Source organism: Chelonia mydas, chromosome 8, assembly GCF_015237465.2.
Source record: "Chelonia mydas isolate rCheMyd1 chromosome 8, rCheMyd1.pri.v2, whole genome shotgun sequence".
In the NCBI taxonomy this organism is placed as follows: Eukaryota; Metazoa; Chordata; order Testudines; family Cheloniidae; genus Chelonia; species Chelonia mydas.
Window position 1 is genome coordinate 73,489,384 of NC_057854.1, and position 20,668 is coordinate 73,510,051.

Consider the following 20,668-nt stretch of genomic DNA (forward strand, 5'->3'; position numbering starts at 1 on the left):
TGCCTGCAGATGCGTCTACTTAAAAGCATGTAACTGTATTACTGTCACAATCTTAGCAAAATGTATGACTGACCCCTGCATGAGTTTGCTTGTTCAGGTGAAATTCTAAGAACTAATCTCAGACATCTTCCAACAGCTAAGATTAGTTTCACTAAGTTATGATGTGACTTGCTCAGCATTAAGGTGTTTTTTTTTCTTCCTTCAGAGTAGCTTAAACCTGTGGTCATAGTAGCTAGCTTGTCACTAAAGTTCAGTGTACTTTAAATGCAAATACGAAGTACACTTTACCTGTGTCCCAACCAGTTTTGTTTTGTAAGACATTTCTCTTTAAAATTGAGAGTAGTCTGTTCTACTGAGAGGAAAGGTAAGTTTCAGAGTAAGAATGCAGGTTAAAACCTTCATGCTGTGGTTCATTGGAGGTTGAGTGGGTGGGGAGAAATGATGCTCTTTATCTTTCAAGGTGGAGAGAACCGATTTTATTGCTCTTGAATGCTGTTTACTCGCTCTTCCACAAAACATTTGGCAATCGCCCCCCCCCCCGAAGCTTTTCTCCTTGTTTTTTTTTCAAATTAGATGACAAGCACAAAAAACCCTTCCTGAGATAATACAATACAAAAGGAAATACAGAAAAGTAGTGACTGTCGAGTAATAAATAGGGCTACCTGAAATCCCACAGCTGTAGTATTTTCTCAGTGGGGATGTCCAAAGACACAAGATTTAGCCTCAGTAACAGAGGAACTTGTACATACAGTTTAAAATTTTCAGGAGTACCATTAGTGCTTTTTGGTACCAAACCTGAAACACCCTAAAGGGCCTGATTTCAAAAAGTGCAGAGTATCCACTCGACCCCTTTCTAAAGTTTCTCTTCTTGGATATTCAAACTTTAGTAACTCAATCTTGGCAATCTTGGTCCTGCTTGCATTTAGAAATCACTGAATGTCAAGGATACTTTATTTCTCAAACATGTTGTTTTTATTCCTATTGCTGGACTCTTCATCTGTGATTAAATGTTAACTCTTGTTTTTAACAGATCAGATGCCTAAAAGGCCAGAAAGGCTTCTCAGACCAACCCACTTTTGATGGGATTCACATTGTCAACCATTTGATAGATGAGTCATTTCATTCTTCTGATGAAGATTTTATAAGTAACTCCATACAGGAGGGTGGGGTCCATTTTCATTTACACAGAAGGACTGGACAGATGACTTTGGACCCACCTGTGATAGATAGCAGTGACAGTGATACTGAAGACGGTGTCCTAGATACTGGGGATACGGACAAGATTATTCCAAAGCGAAAGAACCAGCAAAGACTGGAATCCTACTCTACTACTGTGTGATGATCACTGTGACTAGCATCTAAGACTTCAGCATTCTTTTAAGGGTTAGGTTGTCAAATGACTAAAAATGCCCAGCTCTTGGATTAGATAGCTATTGTGGCTTGTCTGACATATTTTATATATAATATATGTATATATGTATACACACTTTACTGTTTGCCTTCTACCTTTGCCAAATTGTCATCACTGACATACTAGAGAGTAGGTTGGGAAGAAGTTGATGGATGACACTTCTAACAGTATTACTGATTGTTCCTTGTTTTAGAAAATGCAAATATATAATTTCTTTAAATGCATAACAATTTTGCAGTTCCTAAACTTGGGAAATCTTTTCTTCAAAAGAAACTGCTCTTGTGCAATATTTTATACTCCGTGAACAAATGTGTTCTTTTTACATTGTTATCCATTTGTGATCAAGATGGACGTTAGCAGACTGGCTGATCATGGTGTCTGATTATTTTTTGTTGTTTGACTGTTTGGTTTTAATTAAACATAACTATTATTGGAGACCCATAAAAGGCTCCAAACACAAGCCTTTATTTCTTCTGTTTTTAAATACAAATTAATGGTCACAAATGTCCAAAAGGTTTTTAAAATCATTCTGACTTTTAATTTTTGTGCATCTGCTTTTGATTTGTTGCTAATAAAAAAAAAAAAAAAAACACCCTGGTCAAAGTATGTTAACTACAATAATGTTTATTTTGTACATGTTTATATCTCTCTGCAGCAAGCTGAATATGTATATTACACATTTAATATGAGGAATGTAAATGTTGCAAAATGACTATTCTTGGCATTCTAACAGGAAGATGAATTCTGTATATGCATATTGATAGTGAGTTACAAAATTGAGGCAAAACACTCATCTTACATTTAATCTCTGTTTAGCTACTGACACTAGCAGGTTCATGTCTAACTAAAATGCTTTTTCACAAACACTAATGACTGAACTTTTAACTTCATATATATATATAAAAAACTATAATAAATTTTTCATGATTTAACACTTGTTGTAGCACGTATTGCTTAGTAATAACTAACGTCTGTATCCTAGAGATTCTATAGGTGATTGCACAGTGCGGATCCAGAGAGTAGTTCAGATAAAGATGGAAAGTATTTTTATCTGGTTTTAAATTAACTACCGCTCAAATGAAGGATTGGTCAAAGATATCTATATTGAGTTATTCTGAGGAATTTCATTATAAGAATATCTAAGAACCAAAAAGCTAATCTTCGTGCATCTAATGAAGATGCACATGATTTAATACGGAGCAATGACATGGAGTGAATGCATGCTGGGTGACTGGTCATTCCTGTCTCTTTCCTCACCCCTAAATGAAGCCCTGATTAGATCTCAAATTCTTCCTGTCCTTTCCAAGGCCTTTTGAGCAAACTGACTTGCTACTTCGTCCTGCGCAGCATTTGAGACACTAGTCTCAGACACTCGCTAGGCCAGAATATTTCTTGACATAAATGTATCACTGCCATTCTCCTCAGTTACAAATTCCATGGAAGTATGTACTGTTAATATTAGCAGCTAGACGGCTTGTGATTTGAAAGGAATTAAATGATACTGCAAGGTTATGGCACAAGCTTGCTTTCTCTAGAAATATTAAAGTTCATCTAGGTATTTAAGCATGTACTTAGAGTTAGGCGTATGCTTATGAGCTTCAATGGCACTGCCAGTGTGTTGAGTTAGGCACATTCTTAAGGACCTTGCTGAACTGGAGCCCTAGTCTCCAAGTCCCGTATTGGGCACTTACATTTCCTTGGCTTTTAATTTTGAAGATTCCTAGTCTTTTTGGATGAGGCCGACACACAGGATCCTTTTTCACTTAGTGAGTTAAACTAGTTACAGAACCTGACCATTTAAAGGAAACCAGCTCCATGAAAGAAGTGAGCTTTGGGCATCTTTGCCACACTATCTCTCCTATGTCGATCATATCCAGGCAATAACTGACCATAAAATGGGCAGGTGACACCTTCAAAGTTAGCTACTACTTGAGCTCCTGCTACACCTGGTCTTTGCCTCAGTTATTTTTTGGGGGTGTACATTAACTTTATCTGTGACAATATATTTCTCATCACACATGATGAAGTTTCACCCTATTGCAATAAACATTTACTGTTTTAACACCTGAACCCTGCTAGAAATGTCACAAAGCAAAAATAATCTGAGCTCTCTTGCTTACTAACGTTTAGGTGATAGTTGCCTTATTTTCCCCTAATAAGCATCTGTCCACCTTTGTTTGCACCTGGATCATTGGCACCCATGTGGATAGATGACAAATTATTCTTTGCCTGTCCATACCAGCTGCAAGTCTCTCTTAAAGGTAATATTCTGCATTAAGTGGCAGGAGCAAAATTCAGTTAGAGGATGGTTGTAAAATCTTTTTTTGTTTGAACAGCAAAGTGTTATGATCTTGCAATAACTGCCTGACTGCCCCAGTGATAGTGAATGAGCCTAATTGGTAAGGGCTGTTTCCTGAACTTTGTTTTTATACATGTTAATAGCCTAGATTGTTTTATTCATGCTGCTGCTTTCCATTTCATTATCAAAATATCAGTGAGAGAGTACTAGCAAGGTTTAAGCCTGATCCAAATAGCTGAATTCTACACAATAGCTAACTGTACTACAGTGCACAACTTTAACTGACCTGCCATTGGGACCTTATTTAATAACTCTCTTAAAATTGAGATCTTACCATACATTAGACTGGAAAATTATAAATATGAGCAAATTAAATGATAAATGGGGTGGGTGGGTGTATAAATTTAGCATTGGGACTGAGGACCAGACCAAGCGTCAGCTGAGAAAGAGATGCAGTGCTGGGGAGCCAGTGAAACAATCAGTCTCCTCCGCTTAAGTTATATTTCATATAGGGGGGTGAAAATGCTTTTTTCCTCTTTGGCACTCTGAGACTACGGAACACAGGGCGGGAATCAAATCAATATCTTAGATGTCTGTATACTAATGCAAGAAATATGGGGAATAAGCAGGAAGAACTAGAAATGCTAGTTAATAAACACAACTATGACACAGCTGGCATCACCGAGACTTGGTGGGATAATGCGTACAGGCTGGAATATTGGTGTGGCAGGGTACAGCTTGCTCAGGAAGGATAGGCGGGGGAAAAAGTGGTGTTGCCTTTTATATAAAAAATGTATACACTTTGACTGGATGGAAATAGGAGACAAACTTGTTGAATGTCTCTGGGTAAGACTAAAAAAGGTGTAAAAAAAAAAAAAAAAAAAAAAAAAAAAGCTGGGGGGGGGGGTGATGTCAGGGTAGGCGTCTCTACTACAGACCACCTAACCAGGAAGAGGGGGTGGATAAGGCTTTCTTTTTCTATAAAGACAATATCATGCAAAGCACAGGACTTGATGGTAATGGGGGACTTCAACTACTCAGACATCTACTGGGGGAAAATAACACAGCAGGGCACAGATTATCCAACAAGTTCTTGGAATGTATTGGAGACAGTTTTTTATTTCAGAAGGTGGAGAAAGCCACTAGGAGAGAGGCTGTTCTAGGTTTGATTTTGTCAAATAGGAAAGAATTGGTTGAGAATTTAAAAGTGAAAGGTCGCTGGGGTGAACGTGATCATGAAATGATAGATTTTGTGATTCTAAGGAATGATGGGAGGGAACACAGCACAGTTAACAAAATGGATTTCAAGAAGGCAGACTTTATCAAACTCAGGGAGTTGGTAAGTAAGATACCTTGGGAAGCAAGTCTAAGGGGAAAAACAGTTTGAGAGTTGGCAGTTTTTCAAAGAGACATTATTAAGGGCACAAGAGCAAACTATCCCACTGTACAGGAAAGACTGGAGGTATGGCAAGAGAACATCATGGCTTAATCAGGCGATCTTCTATTATCTGAAATTAAAAAAGAATCCTAGCAAAAGTGGAAATTAGGTCAAATTACAAAGGATGAATATAAACAAGTAGGACAAAATTAGAAAGGCCAAGGCACAAAATGAGATTAAACTAGCTAGACATATAAAATGTAACAAAACATCCTACAAATACATTAGAAGCAAGAGGAAGACCAAGGACAGGGTAGGCCTGTTATTCAGTGAGAGATGGGGAAACAATAACAGAAAATGTGGAAATGACAGAAGTGTTAAATGACCTTTTTTTTTTTTTTTTCCACCAAAAAGCTGAGTAGCAATTAGACATCTAACATGACGAGTGCCAGTGAAAATGAGAGAGAACGCCAGGGAACCGAGGGTATTCCAGGGGTCCACCGGCCCCATTGATCAACTCACCTTCCCTTCCAGTGCCTCCTGCACGGTGGGGAACAGCTGTTCTGCAGCATGCAGGAGGCACTGGGAGGAAGGAGGAGGAGTTGATCAGCAGGGGCCAGCAGCCCTGGACATGATTCCGCTCCTCCCCTGAGCGCACCTCCCTGTGCCTCCCCCTCCCTCCTAGTGCCTCCTACACACCGCTGAACAGCTACTCCCCAGCATGCAGGAAGCGCTGGGAGAGAGGGGGAGGAGTTGATCAGCAGAGCCCACTGACCCTCCCCCCTCCCCCCCGGCATACCCTTGCAGACCCCAATTTGAGAAATGCTGGTCTAGATAATACTTAGTCCTGCTTGAATGTAGGGGACTGGTCTAGATGACTTCTTGAGGTCCCTTCCAGTTCTATGATTTTTTTCACATGAATTTGGGAGAATTTGGAAGCCTAAAGCTTTTGAGCACTGGCCAAAAAAACCTGAGTGCTTTTTAAAGCTTTCTCCTGTTGGGGATCTAACACTTTTTACAGCAGAACTACCCCAGTGCTATATTGTAGCAATATCTGTGGCCTAAACCATTTTTTAAATGTATGAATGTTAATTTTTTACTAACACACTGTTACTCAGAATCTGTTCTTTACCCTTGGTCTAGGATTTATATTTGAGAGACTGTTACACCTGGATCACTTCTTCAAGGGTTTCTTCTGAACTGTGAGGGCCAGAAACATTTTCATATAATTTTTTTAGGTCCTGGACTAGCAATGACACTTAACTATTTGTTGACAAAAATAGTTGTGTGTGCTCATCATGTTCTTTAATGGTTTTATCTACATATCAGCATATCTAAAGGTATGTGTGCTATAGATTCTTATACTGCTCTTATCACTCGTATTGGAGAGTGTCTACACTGCAGTAAAAGACCTGCTGCACAGCCATGGTTGGGTCAGTGGACTTGGGCTGCTGGGTCAAAAACAGCCATGTTAGAGGCTTGCTTGGACTGGAGCCTGGGCTCCGAGACCCTGTGTGTGTGTGGGGCGGGGGGGGGGGGGGGGGGGGCAGAAGTCTCAGAGCCAGGCTCCAGCCAAAGCCTGGCTACCTACCCTGCTGTTTTTAGCCCCATAGCCTGAGCCCCAGTCAGCTGCCCTGGGCTTTGAGACTCAGTGCGGCAGGTTTTTGACTGCAGTGTAGACATACTCTGAGCACCTTCCAGTAGTGCATTAAGCAATATGATTACGCATCTATTGAGCATTTTGTTCTCTCATCCTCGCCCCAGTGGGAGACGCTTGTGTTAGTAGTGTTGGATTTTGATAGGGATTGGAGTTTTCTTGTTTTGTTTTTTTTAAATAAATAAATGTACCTGTTGCTATATGTTTGTATTGGAGAAGGCGTGGTCACAGAAATGTGCCTTTCACTTGGAGCAGAAAGTGGTCAGGTTTGTGATGGTCTTTAGTTCCTGAGCAAGTTCATTCCGGTCTCTGACCACCCTCCAAGAAGATTCGGTCTCCCACACAGAGGAGCTTTACTCTTATTGTTGAACTTTCCATTGTACCAGAGAAGTGAAGTTATTAACCGCGGTCTTCATCCCAGAGCTGTAGACTCTCTTTTAGGTGTCCTGGGCCCAGGCCATGGAGCACTTTGACAATAAGGCCCAAATCTTTGAACTTGATTTGATATTCTGTGGGAAGCCAGTGCAGGGAGCAGAGGACAGGTGTGATTTGCTCACCGTAGCCTGTGTGGCTGAGGAGACGTGCTGTGGTGTTGTGTACTGTTGGAGTTTCCTAAGTGTTGAAGATTTCATGCCTAAGTATATCACATTGCTGTACTCCAGCCAAGAGGTGAAGAAAGCAGGAATGATTGAGGTCAGGTCTTTGTCTGCCAAAATGGGACAGAGTCTCCTAGACAACCAGAGATGGTTAAAAAGTGTTGCACATGGCCGTTGCAATGTGTGAGCCCAGTGTCAACCGAGGAATCCAAGAGTATTCCTGGACTGCGGACTGACTTGACAAATTGTGGATGTGAATCTTCAATCAAAGACTGCACCATAGCTGTAGACTCCTCCGAATACTTTTCTCTTCCCGCCAGCATCAGCTCCTCTAAACAGTTAAACCAGTGCAACTGTGTCACTAGACACCTACTACTTGAAACTGGAATTATATTGATTTAGCCAGACTAAACTGCTATACATCAGAGTTAAAGTGATTAAAGAGTATTCACAAAGGGCACTGCACCAGTTTAACTAAATCAGTTCTTGAAATTGTTTAAAATGGTGCAATGCCTGTGCAGATAAGTTCTTAATTAAACTGCTGTAAGTTTGCAGATAGGTTACGTCTTCAATTTGATTGTATGGATTTGTAAGAAATGCATTTATTTTTCTGGTTTAGGTTTAAAAAAACCACCCTAAGCCTGAGATATACTGAAGACAAATTTCTGGATAAAATTTGAAGCCAGTGCAATATTTGTGTTTTTAAGCTAGAAGAACCCAAAGGAATGTAAGGAAAATAAGGCCTAAATTTAAAAAAGGGAGCATATCTAAATGCTTCCTCTTCAAAAGTTATAGACTCTTTTACTGATGAAATAATTTGAACATTCAATTGCCCCTTAAAGAGTCATTGAGCCAGACTTGAAGACCAGATTCAGACAATAATGTATAAAACATTAAGTGGAAAATCTCAGTGCAAAGTTAACGATGGAGTCATTTCTGACTCTTCCATAATTCTGGGCATATTGGGAGGGAGGGAGGAGAGCTCACTCCTATTCTGCTCCTTTTGTGTGGTGAACTTTTAGGTTATGACAAGGCTTTCCATAGACTTTCATAATAAGGTCTCAAATGTTATAGTGAGACTGGTTGTTAAAAACCATATAGCTGGTCGTGGTGGATTTCCAGATTGAGTTAGTTTACATATAGTTCTAAAGCAGAGTTATACGTTTTTAAGATATATGAAATTCTTGATCGTAAATGTACACTATGAATTTTTTTACTTCTTTGCTTTAAAGGAGTGTATGAACTGGTTCAGGTATAAAATAATAGTTATAAAACATGTTTATCCAGTAGCCCATAGCATTAAGGATCATATGCTACAGAATAAGAAGCACAAAAACAGCAACAGTGTGATTTGCAATAGATGATCTCAGTAGCATTAAATTTCTATAAACAGCCTCTTAGAGCAGTGAAAATGTTGCTTAACTCACACACAAGTTGGCCACAGTCTTATTTTCACTGGTTGGGGATAAATTGTGATAAATAAGAGACAACCCCAATCTACACCTATGCACTTCTACTTTGCAAGAATTAATTATCCAATTAAATACCAAATTAACTTTGAAATATAAAAGCAATAAGGCATTTGCTATGAATCAGGGTATATTACACTATCTATTGCATAATATAACTGATACCTCTGGTTTCTCCAATCCTTGTAATGATGATAGCAAGAACAAAAGCTGTAGCCATAAAATATGTGAAATGGTATTTCTAGGGAAAAAGGAAATATAGAAAAAAATATGTGCTCAGTCATTACATTTGTAGCTACACCAGCCAGGCCTGGCACAAGGAAATATGCAAGCATGTTACTCTTTTAAAATCACAGGATGTCATGTTAACTCATAGCTATTAACAGTGTACAGGGTTTTTCCCTGCATATGGCAATCTGGCTGTAAGATTAAGGTCCAATCCTTGCAGTGCAATCCTCACATGGACAAATAACTCTTATTTGTTATCAACAATACCTGGTGAGGGGCTGAGCATCCGTAACTCCAGCTGATTGTCATGGAAGGTGTGGGTGCTTGGCACTGTGGAGGCTCAGGTCCTCTGTTGTGTAAGTGAGGGTCTGGAGAATTGTATTGGACAAAACTTAAACTTACTCCACAATCTGAGAGAGGCGTAGCCAAAAATATCTTGGAAGAAGTGATGAAAAACTCAGCTGGAGTTTATTCTGTCTTTAAATTTAGTTTTCCACGTACCCTGTAGAATCTTCAGCTTTCTCTCACATTCACACAGTTCATGGGTATATCTGATCACACACACAAGCTGACATTTCACGCACAAAACCAGTTCTTCTTCGAGTGATTGCTCATGTGTATTCCACAATAGGTGTGCGTGCTCGCCATGTGCACCGGTGCTGGAAGTTTTTCCCCTAGCAGTACCTGTAGGGGGAGTCCCCTCCCTTGTGGCGCCTGCCTGGCGTGGTATAAGGGGGGCTGCGCTCCCCCACCCTCAGTTCCTTCTTGCCACCAGTGAAGGTGCATTGGAACTGCTCTGCTCCAGCTTTGCTGCAGCTCGTCCCCAGAACTCTTCGTTTGTTCAGTAGTACCTGTAGTCAGTTAGTTAGTTTAGTTAGCCACTGAGCCCGGGCCAGGGCATGCCCTGCGCCCCAGGCTTTAAGTCGTGCGGCTCTTGTAGGTCCTCTATACCAAGGAGTGACCCGCATGCGGGTTGTCTGCGCTGCTTGGGAGAAACCTATATCAGTGAGAGGTGCAAGATCTGCAAGTCTTTCAAGCCTCGGACTATAAAAGAAAGGGACGTTAGGCTCTGGGTCATCCTGATGGAGTTGGCGCTGGCCCTGACCCTGGCACGCTGCACCGAACCAGTACCTGGCGCTGCGGAGTTGGTACGCGGAGACCCTCCGGTACCATCGTGCAGTCGGCACCACTCCCCATCCATGGGGCATGCCAAGAGGACCGGAAAGACTCCCTCCTCACAACGGCACCGAGGGAAGTCTGGGACAGAGGCTAGACCCATGTCGGGTAGTCCTCGATCCCCATCAGGCCCTAGGCCTCCGACTCACGTTGAGCAGAGTAGCCCGGTCCCTTTGGAGGAGGCCTCTCCGGATGTCCGGATGCCATCTACGCCTGAAGCCCTCCAGGCAGCCAGGGACGACATGTCCATGCTGGTGCCTGTACTTCCGCCGATGTCAGCCCCATGCTCCAGAGGCAACCTGCCGCTGGGATCACCACAGTCGCCACTGGCCCGGTACCGGTCTCAGTTGAGGGAACGTTCCTGACACCACCCGCCCAGTGACCGTTCAAGGCTCAGTCCATGTGGATCGCCCTCAACGCCAGTCAGACTGTCCAGCTGGGTGCGGTCCGACCGGGACTCCTGGCACCGCTCGTCTTCGCGAAGCAAATATCGACAGGACGGTGGTGGACGTTGCCAATGGTCCTCGTTTCACAGGAGATACCACAGTCAGTCGTGGCATGATCGTCGATGCCTTTCCTGCTTGGACTCCTGTTCCAAGTCTCTGCCAAGGCACCATAGCCCCGGGCTTCGATCGCCGGCATCTCGCCGACACGGGTCCGCCTGTCGAGGCCGTTCGTGGAGCAGCTACTACCGTTGCTGCCGCTCCTCCACATCGAGATCGTGGTCCCGTGGCCAACATAGGTCCTGGCACAGCCGATACTCCTGGTCCAGCAACAGCAGCGGATCATATGCCAGTCCGGCCTCCCCTCACAACCACCCGTCTACAGGCCAAGCTAGCCAGCCCGACCAGCTGGCCCCGCCGGTGCCGCAGCAAATACAGTGGCACCAAACATCGTCGCCAGCCCAGTGGTACCAGTGGGTACTGTGGCGTCTGGCACAGCCCCCAGTGGGGGCTTGCTCAGTGGCCAAGGCTTCGCAAGCACTGTCAGCGGCCATCTTTAGAAAAGGTCGGTGGGACCTGTGTTCTTGGTACCGTGCCCAGAGTCCGACCAGGTGTTGGATCCTCCGGTGCTGGATGGTACCCAAAGCACCGTACTAGCTTTGCCCCGTCCAGAGGAGCGGATTGTGGCCCTGCCCCCTCCGTCCCACAGGAGGACTACCAGGCTCACCAAGACCTCCTAAAAAGGGTGGCAGTGAGCCTCCACCTCCAGGCTGAGGAGATGAAAGGGCCCTCAGACTCCCTGTTCAACGTGCTGTCCCCTTCAGCACCAGTCAGGGTAGCCTTGCCCCTCCATGAAGGAGTGGCAAGAATTTCAGATGCCCTGTGGCAAACACCAGCCTCGTTGGCTCCCATCTCTAAAAAGGCAGAGCACAAGTACTTTGTACCCATGAACGGCCATCAGTATCTGTATCCCCACCCGGCACCCAACTCCTTGGTGATCGAGTAGTCAACCACAGGGAGCGGCAGGGGCAACCAGCCCCGACCCCCAAGAACAAAGACTCTCGGCGGCTGGATAGTTTTGGGAGAAAAGTTTATTCATCATCAAGCTTTCAGCTATGAGTAGCAAAGCATCAGGCTCTCCTGGGTCGCTATGAGTTTAACCTCTGGGAATCCCCCCCCAAGTTTGAGGACTCCCTCCGGGAACGCGATAAGAAGGAGTTTAAAGGTGCTTGTAGAGGAAGGGACAGTGGCTGCAAGGGCATCCCTGCAGGCCACTTCAGATGCAGTGGACACAGCCACATGGTCCATGGCCTCGGGAGTGTCCATGAGATGGGCGTCATGGCTTCTGCTCTCTGGGCTCTCTAGCAAAGTGCAGTCATCAATGCAGGATCTCCCTTTCGACGGGAAGGCTCTGTTTGCTGAGGAAACAGACACAAGGATGCATGGCATGAAAGACTCCCGCATGACCCTCAAGACCTTGGGCCTCTATGTCCCTCCTCTGACAAAACCCAAGTCCAAGCCACAGAAGGCTCCCGCCCAGGCCACCCTCCCGAAGTACGAGGCCACCCACAAAAAGCAGCTGGACTATAGAAAGCGTCTGCAATGGCAATCCCAGCCTGGGTCTTCTAAGGGCAAACAGGTGGGCAAAAGGCACTTTTGAGGGGATGCTCTGGGGTACCCTGCCAGTTCTCAGCAGGGACCTACCCCCAATAAAGCTCCTTTTCTCCAATCGGTTGTGTGCTTTCCTTCCGGAATGGTCGCCGCTCACCTCAGACCGATGGGTCCTCAACACCATCTCCCGAGGTTACACTCTTCAGTTTACCTGCTCCCTGCCCAACCGCCTCCGCCCCTGTCCCTTCCGGGGGACCCCTCTCACGAGGCCCTGATCAAGCAGGAGATGGGACGGCTCCTGGACCTAGGAGCTATAGAGGTGTTGCCCAAGGAGTTCCTGGGCAGGGGGTATTACTCCCGGTATCTCCGTATCCCGAAGGCCAAAGTGGGGCTCAGGCCGATCATGGACCTGTGAGGTCTGAACCACTACATGGTGAAACTCAAGTTCCACATGGTTTCCCTGGCCTCCATCATCCCCCTTCCTGGATCCCGGGGACTAGTACATTGCCCTCGATCTACAGGATGTGTACTTCCACATCCACATATTCGAGGGGCACAGACACTTCCTCCGTTTCGTGGTGGGACAGGGTCACTATCAATTCACGGTCCTCCTGTTTGGTCTGTCCACTGCCTCCACGGTCTTTACAAAGTGTATGGCGGTGGTAGCAGCCTACCTCAGACTCCAGGGGGTCCAAATATTCCCATATCTGGACGACTGGCTTGTCAAAGGCACTTCCTGGTCGCAGGTGAGGGATCATGTGGAGCTCCTCCTGTCCACATGTACTGCCCAGGGCCTGCTGATGAACAATACCAAGTCCACGTTATCCCCAGTCCAATGCATAGAGTTTATTGGGGCGCTACTGGATGCAACGTCAGCCAGGGCCTCTCTCCCACCAGACAGGTTTGAGACCCTGAAAGGGCTCATTGACTCGGTCACAAGCTTCCCGGTGACGACAGCGAGGGTTTGCCGGCAACTGCTGGGTCACATATCTGTGTGCACATATGTGGTCCGTGACGCCAGACTCAGAATGAGGCCCCTCCAGCTCAGGCCGGCCTTGCAGTTCTCCCAGGCCGGCCTTGCAGTTCTCCCAGGCCATAGACAGAATGGACAAAGTCCTCACCATGCCGAACGTGGTGATCACTTCCCTGCGGTGGTGGTCCGTCCCAAACAACATGCTCCAAGGGATCCCGTTCAGGGACAGGGCCCTGTCGTTGGAGCTGGTGTCCGACGCATCAGACCTGGGTTTGGGGAACTTTCAGACCCAAGGTTATAGAAACATAGAAGATCAGGGTTGGAAGGGACCTCAGGAGGTCATCTAGTCCAACCCTCTGCTCAAAGCAGGACCAATCCCCAATTTTTGCCCCACATCCCTAAATGGCCCCCTCAAGGATTGAACTCACAACCCTGGATTTAGCAGGCCAATGCTCAAACCACTAAGCTATCCCTCCCCCTACAAGACCTACCCCTTTATATAAAAGTCAAGGAACTCAGGGCAGTGCGACTGGTGTTCATGGCCTTCCGCTCGCACCTGGAGGGCAAGGTAGTCAAGGTCCTCACGGACAACACAGCTTCGATGTTCTATATCAACAGGCAAGGTGGGGCCCAATCCTCTGCCCTCTGTCACAAAGCTCTCAGTCTGTGGGAGTTCTGTATACCCCACAACATATACCTAAAGGCCTTCCACCTGCTGGGCGCCCGGAATGTGAGGGCGGATTGCTTGAGCAGGGATTTTTCCTCTCCGCACGTGTGGTCTCTACACCTGGAAGTGGCTCACCAGCTCTTCCGAAGGTAGGGTACTCCCAAGGTGGACCTATTTGCGACCCGGCAGAACCGATGATGCCCCCAGTTCTGCTCCGGGGGGCCTACGGAGGGGCGCTATCTTTAATGCCTTTACCCTGTCCTGGTCAGGCCAGCTCCTCTACACCTTTTCACCGTTCCCTCTGATTAGCAGGGCCCTGGAGAAAATAAAGATGGACAAAGCCAGGGTCCTCCTCGTTGTCCCAGCGTGGCCCTGGCAGCATTGGTACGGGACCTCTCGGTGCTGGTGACAGTTGCTGCTCCGCCCGGACCTGCTCTCTCAGGACAAGGGCCACTGCCTCCATCCCAACCTAGCAACACTTCACCTCATGGCGTGGCTGCGCAGTGGCTAGGTCGCGAGCAAGGACCTGCTCGGAACAGGTTCAGCGCGTCCTCCTGGAAAGTAGACGGCCCTCCACTCGCTGCTCCTATTTGGCTAAGTGGTCTCGATTTTGGAGGTGGGCAGTAGGCCAGGGTGTTTCTCCGATGGCCACCCCAATCCAGCTTATCCTTGATTACCTCCTCCACCTGAGGGCCCAGGGACTGGCACCCTCATCAGTCAGGGTGCACTTGGTGGCCATATCAGCCTTTCATCCCCTGGTGCAAGGGCAAGGGGTATTTTCCCATGCTATGACTGGCTGGTTCCTTAAGGGTTTGGCCCATCTCTACCCATATTCCAGGCCCCTGGTTCCACAGTGGGACCTAAATCTGGTGCTGGCTCGTCGCATAGGGGCCCCGTTTGAACCACTGGCCATATGTTCCTGGTCTCACACCTCATGGAAGGTGGCCTTCCTGGTAGATGTCACGTCAGCCAGGCGGGTCTCGGAACTCAGGGCCGTAACATCCGAACTGCCGTATATGGTTTTTCATAAGGACAAGGTCCAGCTCCACCCACAGCCTATGTTCCTCCCGAAGGTGGTCTCCGCCTACCACATGGGTCAGGACATTTTTCTGCCAGTTCTCTGCCCCAAGCCTCACACGACTAGTGAGGAACACAGTCTCCACATGCCTGTTGTGTGGCGAGCTCTGGCTTTCTATCTCGAGTGGACCAAGCCATTCAGCCATTCTTCGCAACTGTTCATTGCCCCTGCTGAGTGCGCGAAGGGTCAGCTGATTTCCACTCAGCGGCTTTCGAAGCGGACCACTTCGTGCATCCGTTCCTGTTATGAGCTGGCGGGGGTTCCCCCGCCGCCCATTGTGAGGGCACACGACTCGGCTGCAGACCTCATTGGCTGTCTCCGTGGCCCACGTCCCCATCCAGGACATTTGTAGGGCCGCCACGTGTTCACACAGTTCACACATTCACCTCCCACTATGTGATCGTCTCCCAGGCCAGGGATGATGCCGGGCTGAGCAGGGCGGTACTCAGTCCTGAGAACTTTTGAACTCCTACCCACATCCAACAGATATAGCTTGGAACCACCTATTGTGGAATACACATGAGCAATCGCTCGAAGAAGAAAAGACCGTTACCTTTTCCGGAACTGATATTCTTCGAGATGTGTTGCTCATGTCTATTCCACATCCCACCCTCCTTCCCCTCTGTCGGAGTTGTCTGGAAAGAAGGAACTGAGGGAGGGGGGAGCGCAGCCCCCCCTTATACCGCACCTGGCAGGCACTGCGCGGGGGTGCTCCCCCCTACGGGTACTGCTAGGGGAAAAACTTCCGGCACCGGTGCACGTGGCGAGCACGCACACCTATTGTGGAATAGACATGAGCAACACATCACAAAGAACACCAGTTACGGAAAAGGTAACCGTCTTTTCTACAGTTCATCTGCTTTAGAAAAAACCTGTTAAAAATAATAAATCAGCTTTAACACATGTTATTAATAAATAAGCGTCAGATTCTGACATTATTACTTGTGTTGGAGGCACCTTATTCTCCCATAGTCCCAGGACAACAAAGGTAAGGGGGCAGAATCAGGCCCCAAATGTTTAAAATAAAATAACTGGTTTTCAGATCTTTTTTAATTGAGAAATTGGCCCCTGAATCCAGAATGGCGACTGATGGGAGCCAGCTGCAGGCTCCTAGTGAGGACCACACTGTTGCTGAAACCAGTCCCAGAGCAGGCTTTGGACAGGCTCAGCAACAAATTCTGGGTCCATTCAGGTGCTGTTTGATTGCGTTCCCCAAGGAACAGCCTGCCGCCAAGCCTGCAGCAAACCCAGCGGAGACAGAAGCTGCCCCTGAGCAATGTAAGTTTCTGGCTCCAATTTAAAGTTTATAGCTACAGTAATGGGAGGGATTTTTGCTCTAAGAACCAATGGAAAAGTTATAAGAAGCCCCTTGCTTCCAGAACATAGCCACTAATGGCAGATTGTATCCCAGCGCCTTGGCGTTCCCCCCCCCCCCACCCCACCACCATGTGGCATTCAAAATGGTGACTGGGAAATGCAAACAGTAAAGAACAGCTTTAAAGAGTATTTTTAGTGGACAGGCACATCTTTTTGCTGGGGTGATTCCTGTTTTCTTTAAAATAATATTACATTGCGGTGGCTTTAATTTTGCCGTTCTGTAATCACTCAGTGGTCTGTTGAGCTGCCTGGAAATAGTGAACTGTGTGTGTGCGCGCATGTATATGTTTGGAGAAATGTGTCCCATTTCCAAATCTAGTCCCCTTCAGTTAGAGGTAGTCCATGGGCGACAGTCACTTGTCCCAGGTATGCGTGGGGTTTCGATTTTTGTCCAGAAATGTGCCAGCGGTAGGGAGGAGGAAGGCTGTGGAGTTCTGCATGTTTGCATGTAGCCATAACAAGGTAAGCCATGTAGAAGCTAACGCAGCATTTTATTGATTCCCTCTTGGATTCTGACCCAATCCCAGATGCTGATAGTTGCAAACTGTTCCTGAAGCAGGAACTCCAGAGAGGTAGGCACACTGCTGGGAAGGCCGTATTTTCCAGGGCCACCTTGGTAGCTGACCAGCCCACTCCACTCAGAGATGTGCTGTTCAGTCACTATACGTTTGTAATACTTTGGGCTGCGTTCACTGCAGGTTTCCTATGAGCAGCTTGGAATAACATCTCCCTTTGCCAATAGGACACCACAAGAACAGTTATGTCCTCCAAAATGTGAAAGGCATGAAATGATAGAAAAAGCCTTTTGTTGCAAGGCCACTGGCCGCCTACCCACCCACCTTGCAACCTAAGTAGTTATGTAATCCTTATAAAACAGAAACAGCTTATAATTTTAAACTTACCACTGTCTCTGCACTTCTATAACTGTAATTAACCAGGCTCTGTCCAGGGAGATTCTGTGGCCTGAAGCATCCCTTTCACAATATATTGCAGTTCAGTTTTGAAATGTAACATTTTATGTCCTTGAAATTCCACAAGAATTAATTCTGAGCTCCTCCTTGAGCTATTTGAGACAATAACCCTCTGTGTCTTGTCCTATTCAGGCCCCTTGAACTTTACTGGCTGCTGTACCTCCTTGGCCCAACATACCTTCCCAAGAAGAAGTGTTTCTGTGATGAGCTTACGGTCAAAGTTCTTGAGAGGGCTGACAAGAGCATCCAGGTACAGAAGCAGAGGGACTTAAGGCTGGAGGAAAGGCCTGGCGAGAGGAAAGGCTGAGGCCCGCCGCACAGCTAGAGGACAGGGTTTCATCATGGGAGAGGCACTTGCAACATGGTTCCTGGAACAGGAATGGTGGCTAAGGGAGGAGGACAGAGCTCAGCAGAAAGAATTGTTTGGGTTGCTCATCTCTATCATGGCCACAAGATTACCAGGTCTGGCTGCCTCTGCTTCACCACAGCCAGATGCTCCTGCAACGGACCTTCAGTCCAGAAACAGCCCGGACAGCTCCATGTGTGGGTGGCCCATGCAATTAGAGACCAGGGGTGGCTGGACAGGGCAAATAACCCCATGCAGCCTTCCTTCTTGATCTTGTCTCTGTGGATACCTTCCCCCCCCCCCCCGGCCCCCACCTACAAAGTTTATGGAACAGGAGGCAAGGAAATGGGCGACCAGGGGACATGCAAGCAGTAGGAGGGTTCTGCCATGTTTGTGCTGGTTAATGCATTTTTGTTTTGGAAACGTTTTTTTGTGACTGGTGTTTGGATGTTGCAATGATAGCTGGCCTGCCCGGCAATGGGTGACTGCTGTACTGTGCAGCATTTATTTACAAATAAAGCCTTTTACGTCATCAAGCAAGTTTATTGCTGTCACTGCATCTCATCATACAATCATGTTTTGAAATAAAACACATGATCAGGAGCAATTAGACATTACTAAGCAAAGGCTATTCCTCTATACAGTTAGGTACACCAGTTCACACTTCAATCACTGCCTTGTATGGCCCCATACTGTGAATCATCCCTCCCTCTCCCCCAGGACTTAAATTCTTATAGCATATTTCCCAGAGCCGCCCCCCCCCCCACATATCCCCTCCTTAACATGCTATAAAAACTCCAGGGGGGTTGAAAATATTTACCAGAGCACTGCTCAGGACAGCTCTGGCTGCAGTAAAGTCCAGCCACCCCCAATTCATAATTCCTCATGTCATTCATAAGTATGTTGCATGGCACTCAAGCCCCCACCCCTCCCAAGCATTGAATTTCCCAAAAATTAATTAGCCCTATTCCCCCAACAAGCACATTCTGAGAGGTACTTTTCCTCCTCTCCTATTGGGCCATGCAAATTCTTAATGTGGGAACACAAAGCACCCCTGATTTCTGTTTCCTACGTACATCCAGCTCCAGCTGTGGTAGGCACACTTTCTGGCTGAGTGTACCGATTCAGCAGTCCCTCACTGCCATTGGGCCAGTCAGGGGGAAAAGGCTCACCTCTGCTTCACAAAGATTGTGTAGAGCACAGCAAGCCACAGTGATGCAGACAGCACTGATGACACTGGCATCCAAACAGGTCTATAGACATCTCCAATGGGATTTCAGTTGGCCAAAAGGACATTCAGCAACCATTCTACACCTGCTGAGCTTGTAATTAAATTGCCTTTGGCCAGGGCCTCTGAAATCAGGATACGGTTTCATAAGCCAAGGCAAAAGAGGGTATGTGGGATCCCCTAGAATAACAGTGAGGACAGTAGCTCTGTTTATGACAAGATCATTTGGGGGGAATAGTGTCTCAGCCTGTCTATGCAAGTAGACTCCTGATCAGCAAAAACTCTGGCATCACAAACTTTTCCAGTGCAGCCCCTGTTGACATTCACAAAAAGAAAAGGAGTACTTGTGGCACCTTAGAGACTAACAAATTTATTTGAGCATAAGCTTTCGTGAGCTAAAGCTCACTTAAAGCTGTAGCTCACGAAAGCTTATGCTCAAATAAATTTGTTAGTCTCTAAGGTGCCACAAGTACTCCTTTTCTTTTTGCGAATACAGACTAACATGGCTGCTACTCTGAAACCTGTTGACATTCAGAAATTGCCCTCTGTTGGCCACGAGGGCCTGCATAACAACGGAGGAGCACCCTTTGTGGTTTATAAAGTCATTTTCCTTGAGGAGGGTAAACTATGAGCGCACAAGTCCCATCAATGGCCCTGATGCAGTCTGGAAACCCCAGTCTCTCAAAGCCAGCAATTACCACAGGAATATTAGTTATGCCCACCACCGTGTGGTAAACCACCCACCTGAGAAACCTCTGCCACCACTTTACCCACAGTCAACTTGCCAACACCAAACTGGTTGGCAACAAACCTGTAGCAGTGTGGGACAGTCAGCTTCCAGCCGGCTCTAGCGACCCGCTTCTGGACCGGCAACAGTGGCCTTGTGTGTCTTTACATGGGAGGGTTTGGGCAAGTGGCTCACAAAGTGTCAGAAATGGAGCTTTCTTCATGCAGAAGTTCTGGACCCACTGCTGGCCATCCCAGGTCTGCATCATGATGTGCGCCCACCAGTCTGTGTTTGTGGCCCTGTGCCAGAAGCTCCAGTCTATGTAGGGGGCATCGGTGGGTATAGGGTGTGTATGGAGCAGTATCAGCCAATGCTACTCTGCAATGCCAGGTTACTCATCCTCTGCCACTGCCTCCTGCTCCATCTAAAGCTCTGTCACGTGCCTTTGGTAGGTCAGAAAATGGTGCCAAAATGTCCACCAGTGCCTCTGGGAATCGCTGCCCATTTCCTGACACAAGAATGAAAGTGCAATGAGTGCCATGAACACTGGGCTTACATTGCTATGTAGAGACACTCAATGAGAGTTAGGTGCCTCATTACCTTTGAGAATCTGGGCCTTAGAGCGTATCAGGAAGTCAAGGTTCAACCAGAGCGCTCTGGAGAAACATCTCCTCGATAGTCAGCTGGGGTGAGCCTCTGAGAAGGCGCATGGCCATAGCTAGGGGTTAGTGGTAGCTTGTTTGTTGTTGCCGCTGAACTGAATGTCAAGCTTTCCTCATCTTGTAAAAACCTTTTGATTGATTGTGTCTCTCTCCCCAACCCCGTTGAATCGCGTCAGCCGGACAGAGGACATAGATTTGGGAAGAAAACTCTTCTGTTGGACCAGGTTGCCCAACACTGGCACTTATTTACAGTTTATGCTCTCCTTGCCTTCAATAGGAGTTATGTGCACAGAAAGTCTTCGAGTTTGGCCCCTCTGTGCATCATTCCCTCACGACCTGCTGCCTCACTGAGTGAAATGATGGGGCAGAGG

At 46.7% G+C, this 20,668-nt stretch overlaps 1 protein-coding gene across 24 annotated transcripts in view; it reads left to right on the forward strand.

Annotated features, from left to right (window-relative positions):
• EVI5 (ecotropic viral integration site 5) overlaps positions 1-2,343 on the forward strand; it is a 144,375-nt gene extending 142,032 nt beyond the window's left edge. For 20 of the 24 annotated variants that reach the window (XM_027821357.3, XM_043520931.1, XM_043520935.1 and 17 more), the window contains one exon: positions 1,031-2,343. In XM_027821357.3, the coding sequence (XP_027677158.1) occupies positions 1,031-1,339 (309 nt within the window). In that variant the 3' untranslated portion in view covers positions 1,340-2,343. The remainder of the gene's footprint in view (positions 1-1,030) is intronic. The other 4 variants (XM_043520946.1, XM_043520937.1, XM_043520938.1 and 1 more) reach the window with 3 other exon arrangements.
• Positions 2,344-20,668: the final 18,325 nt, after the last annotated feature.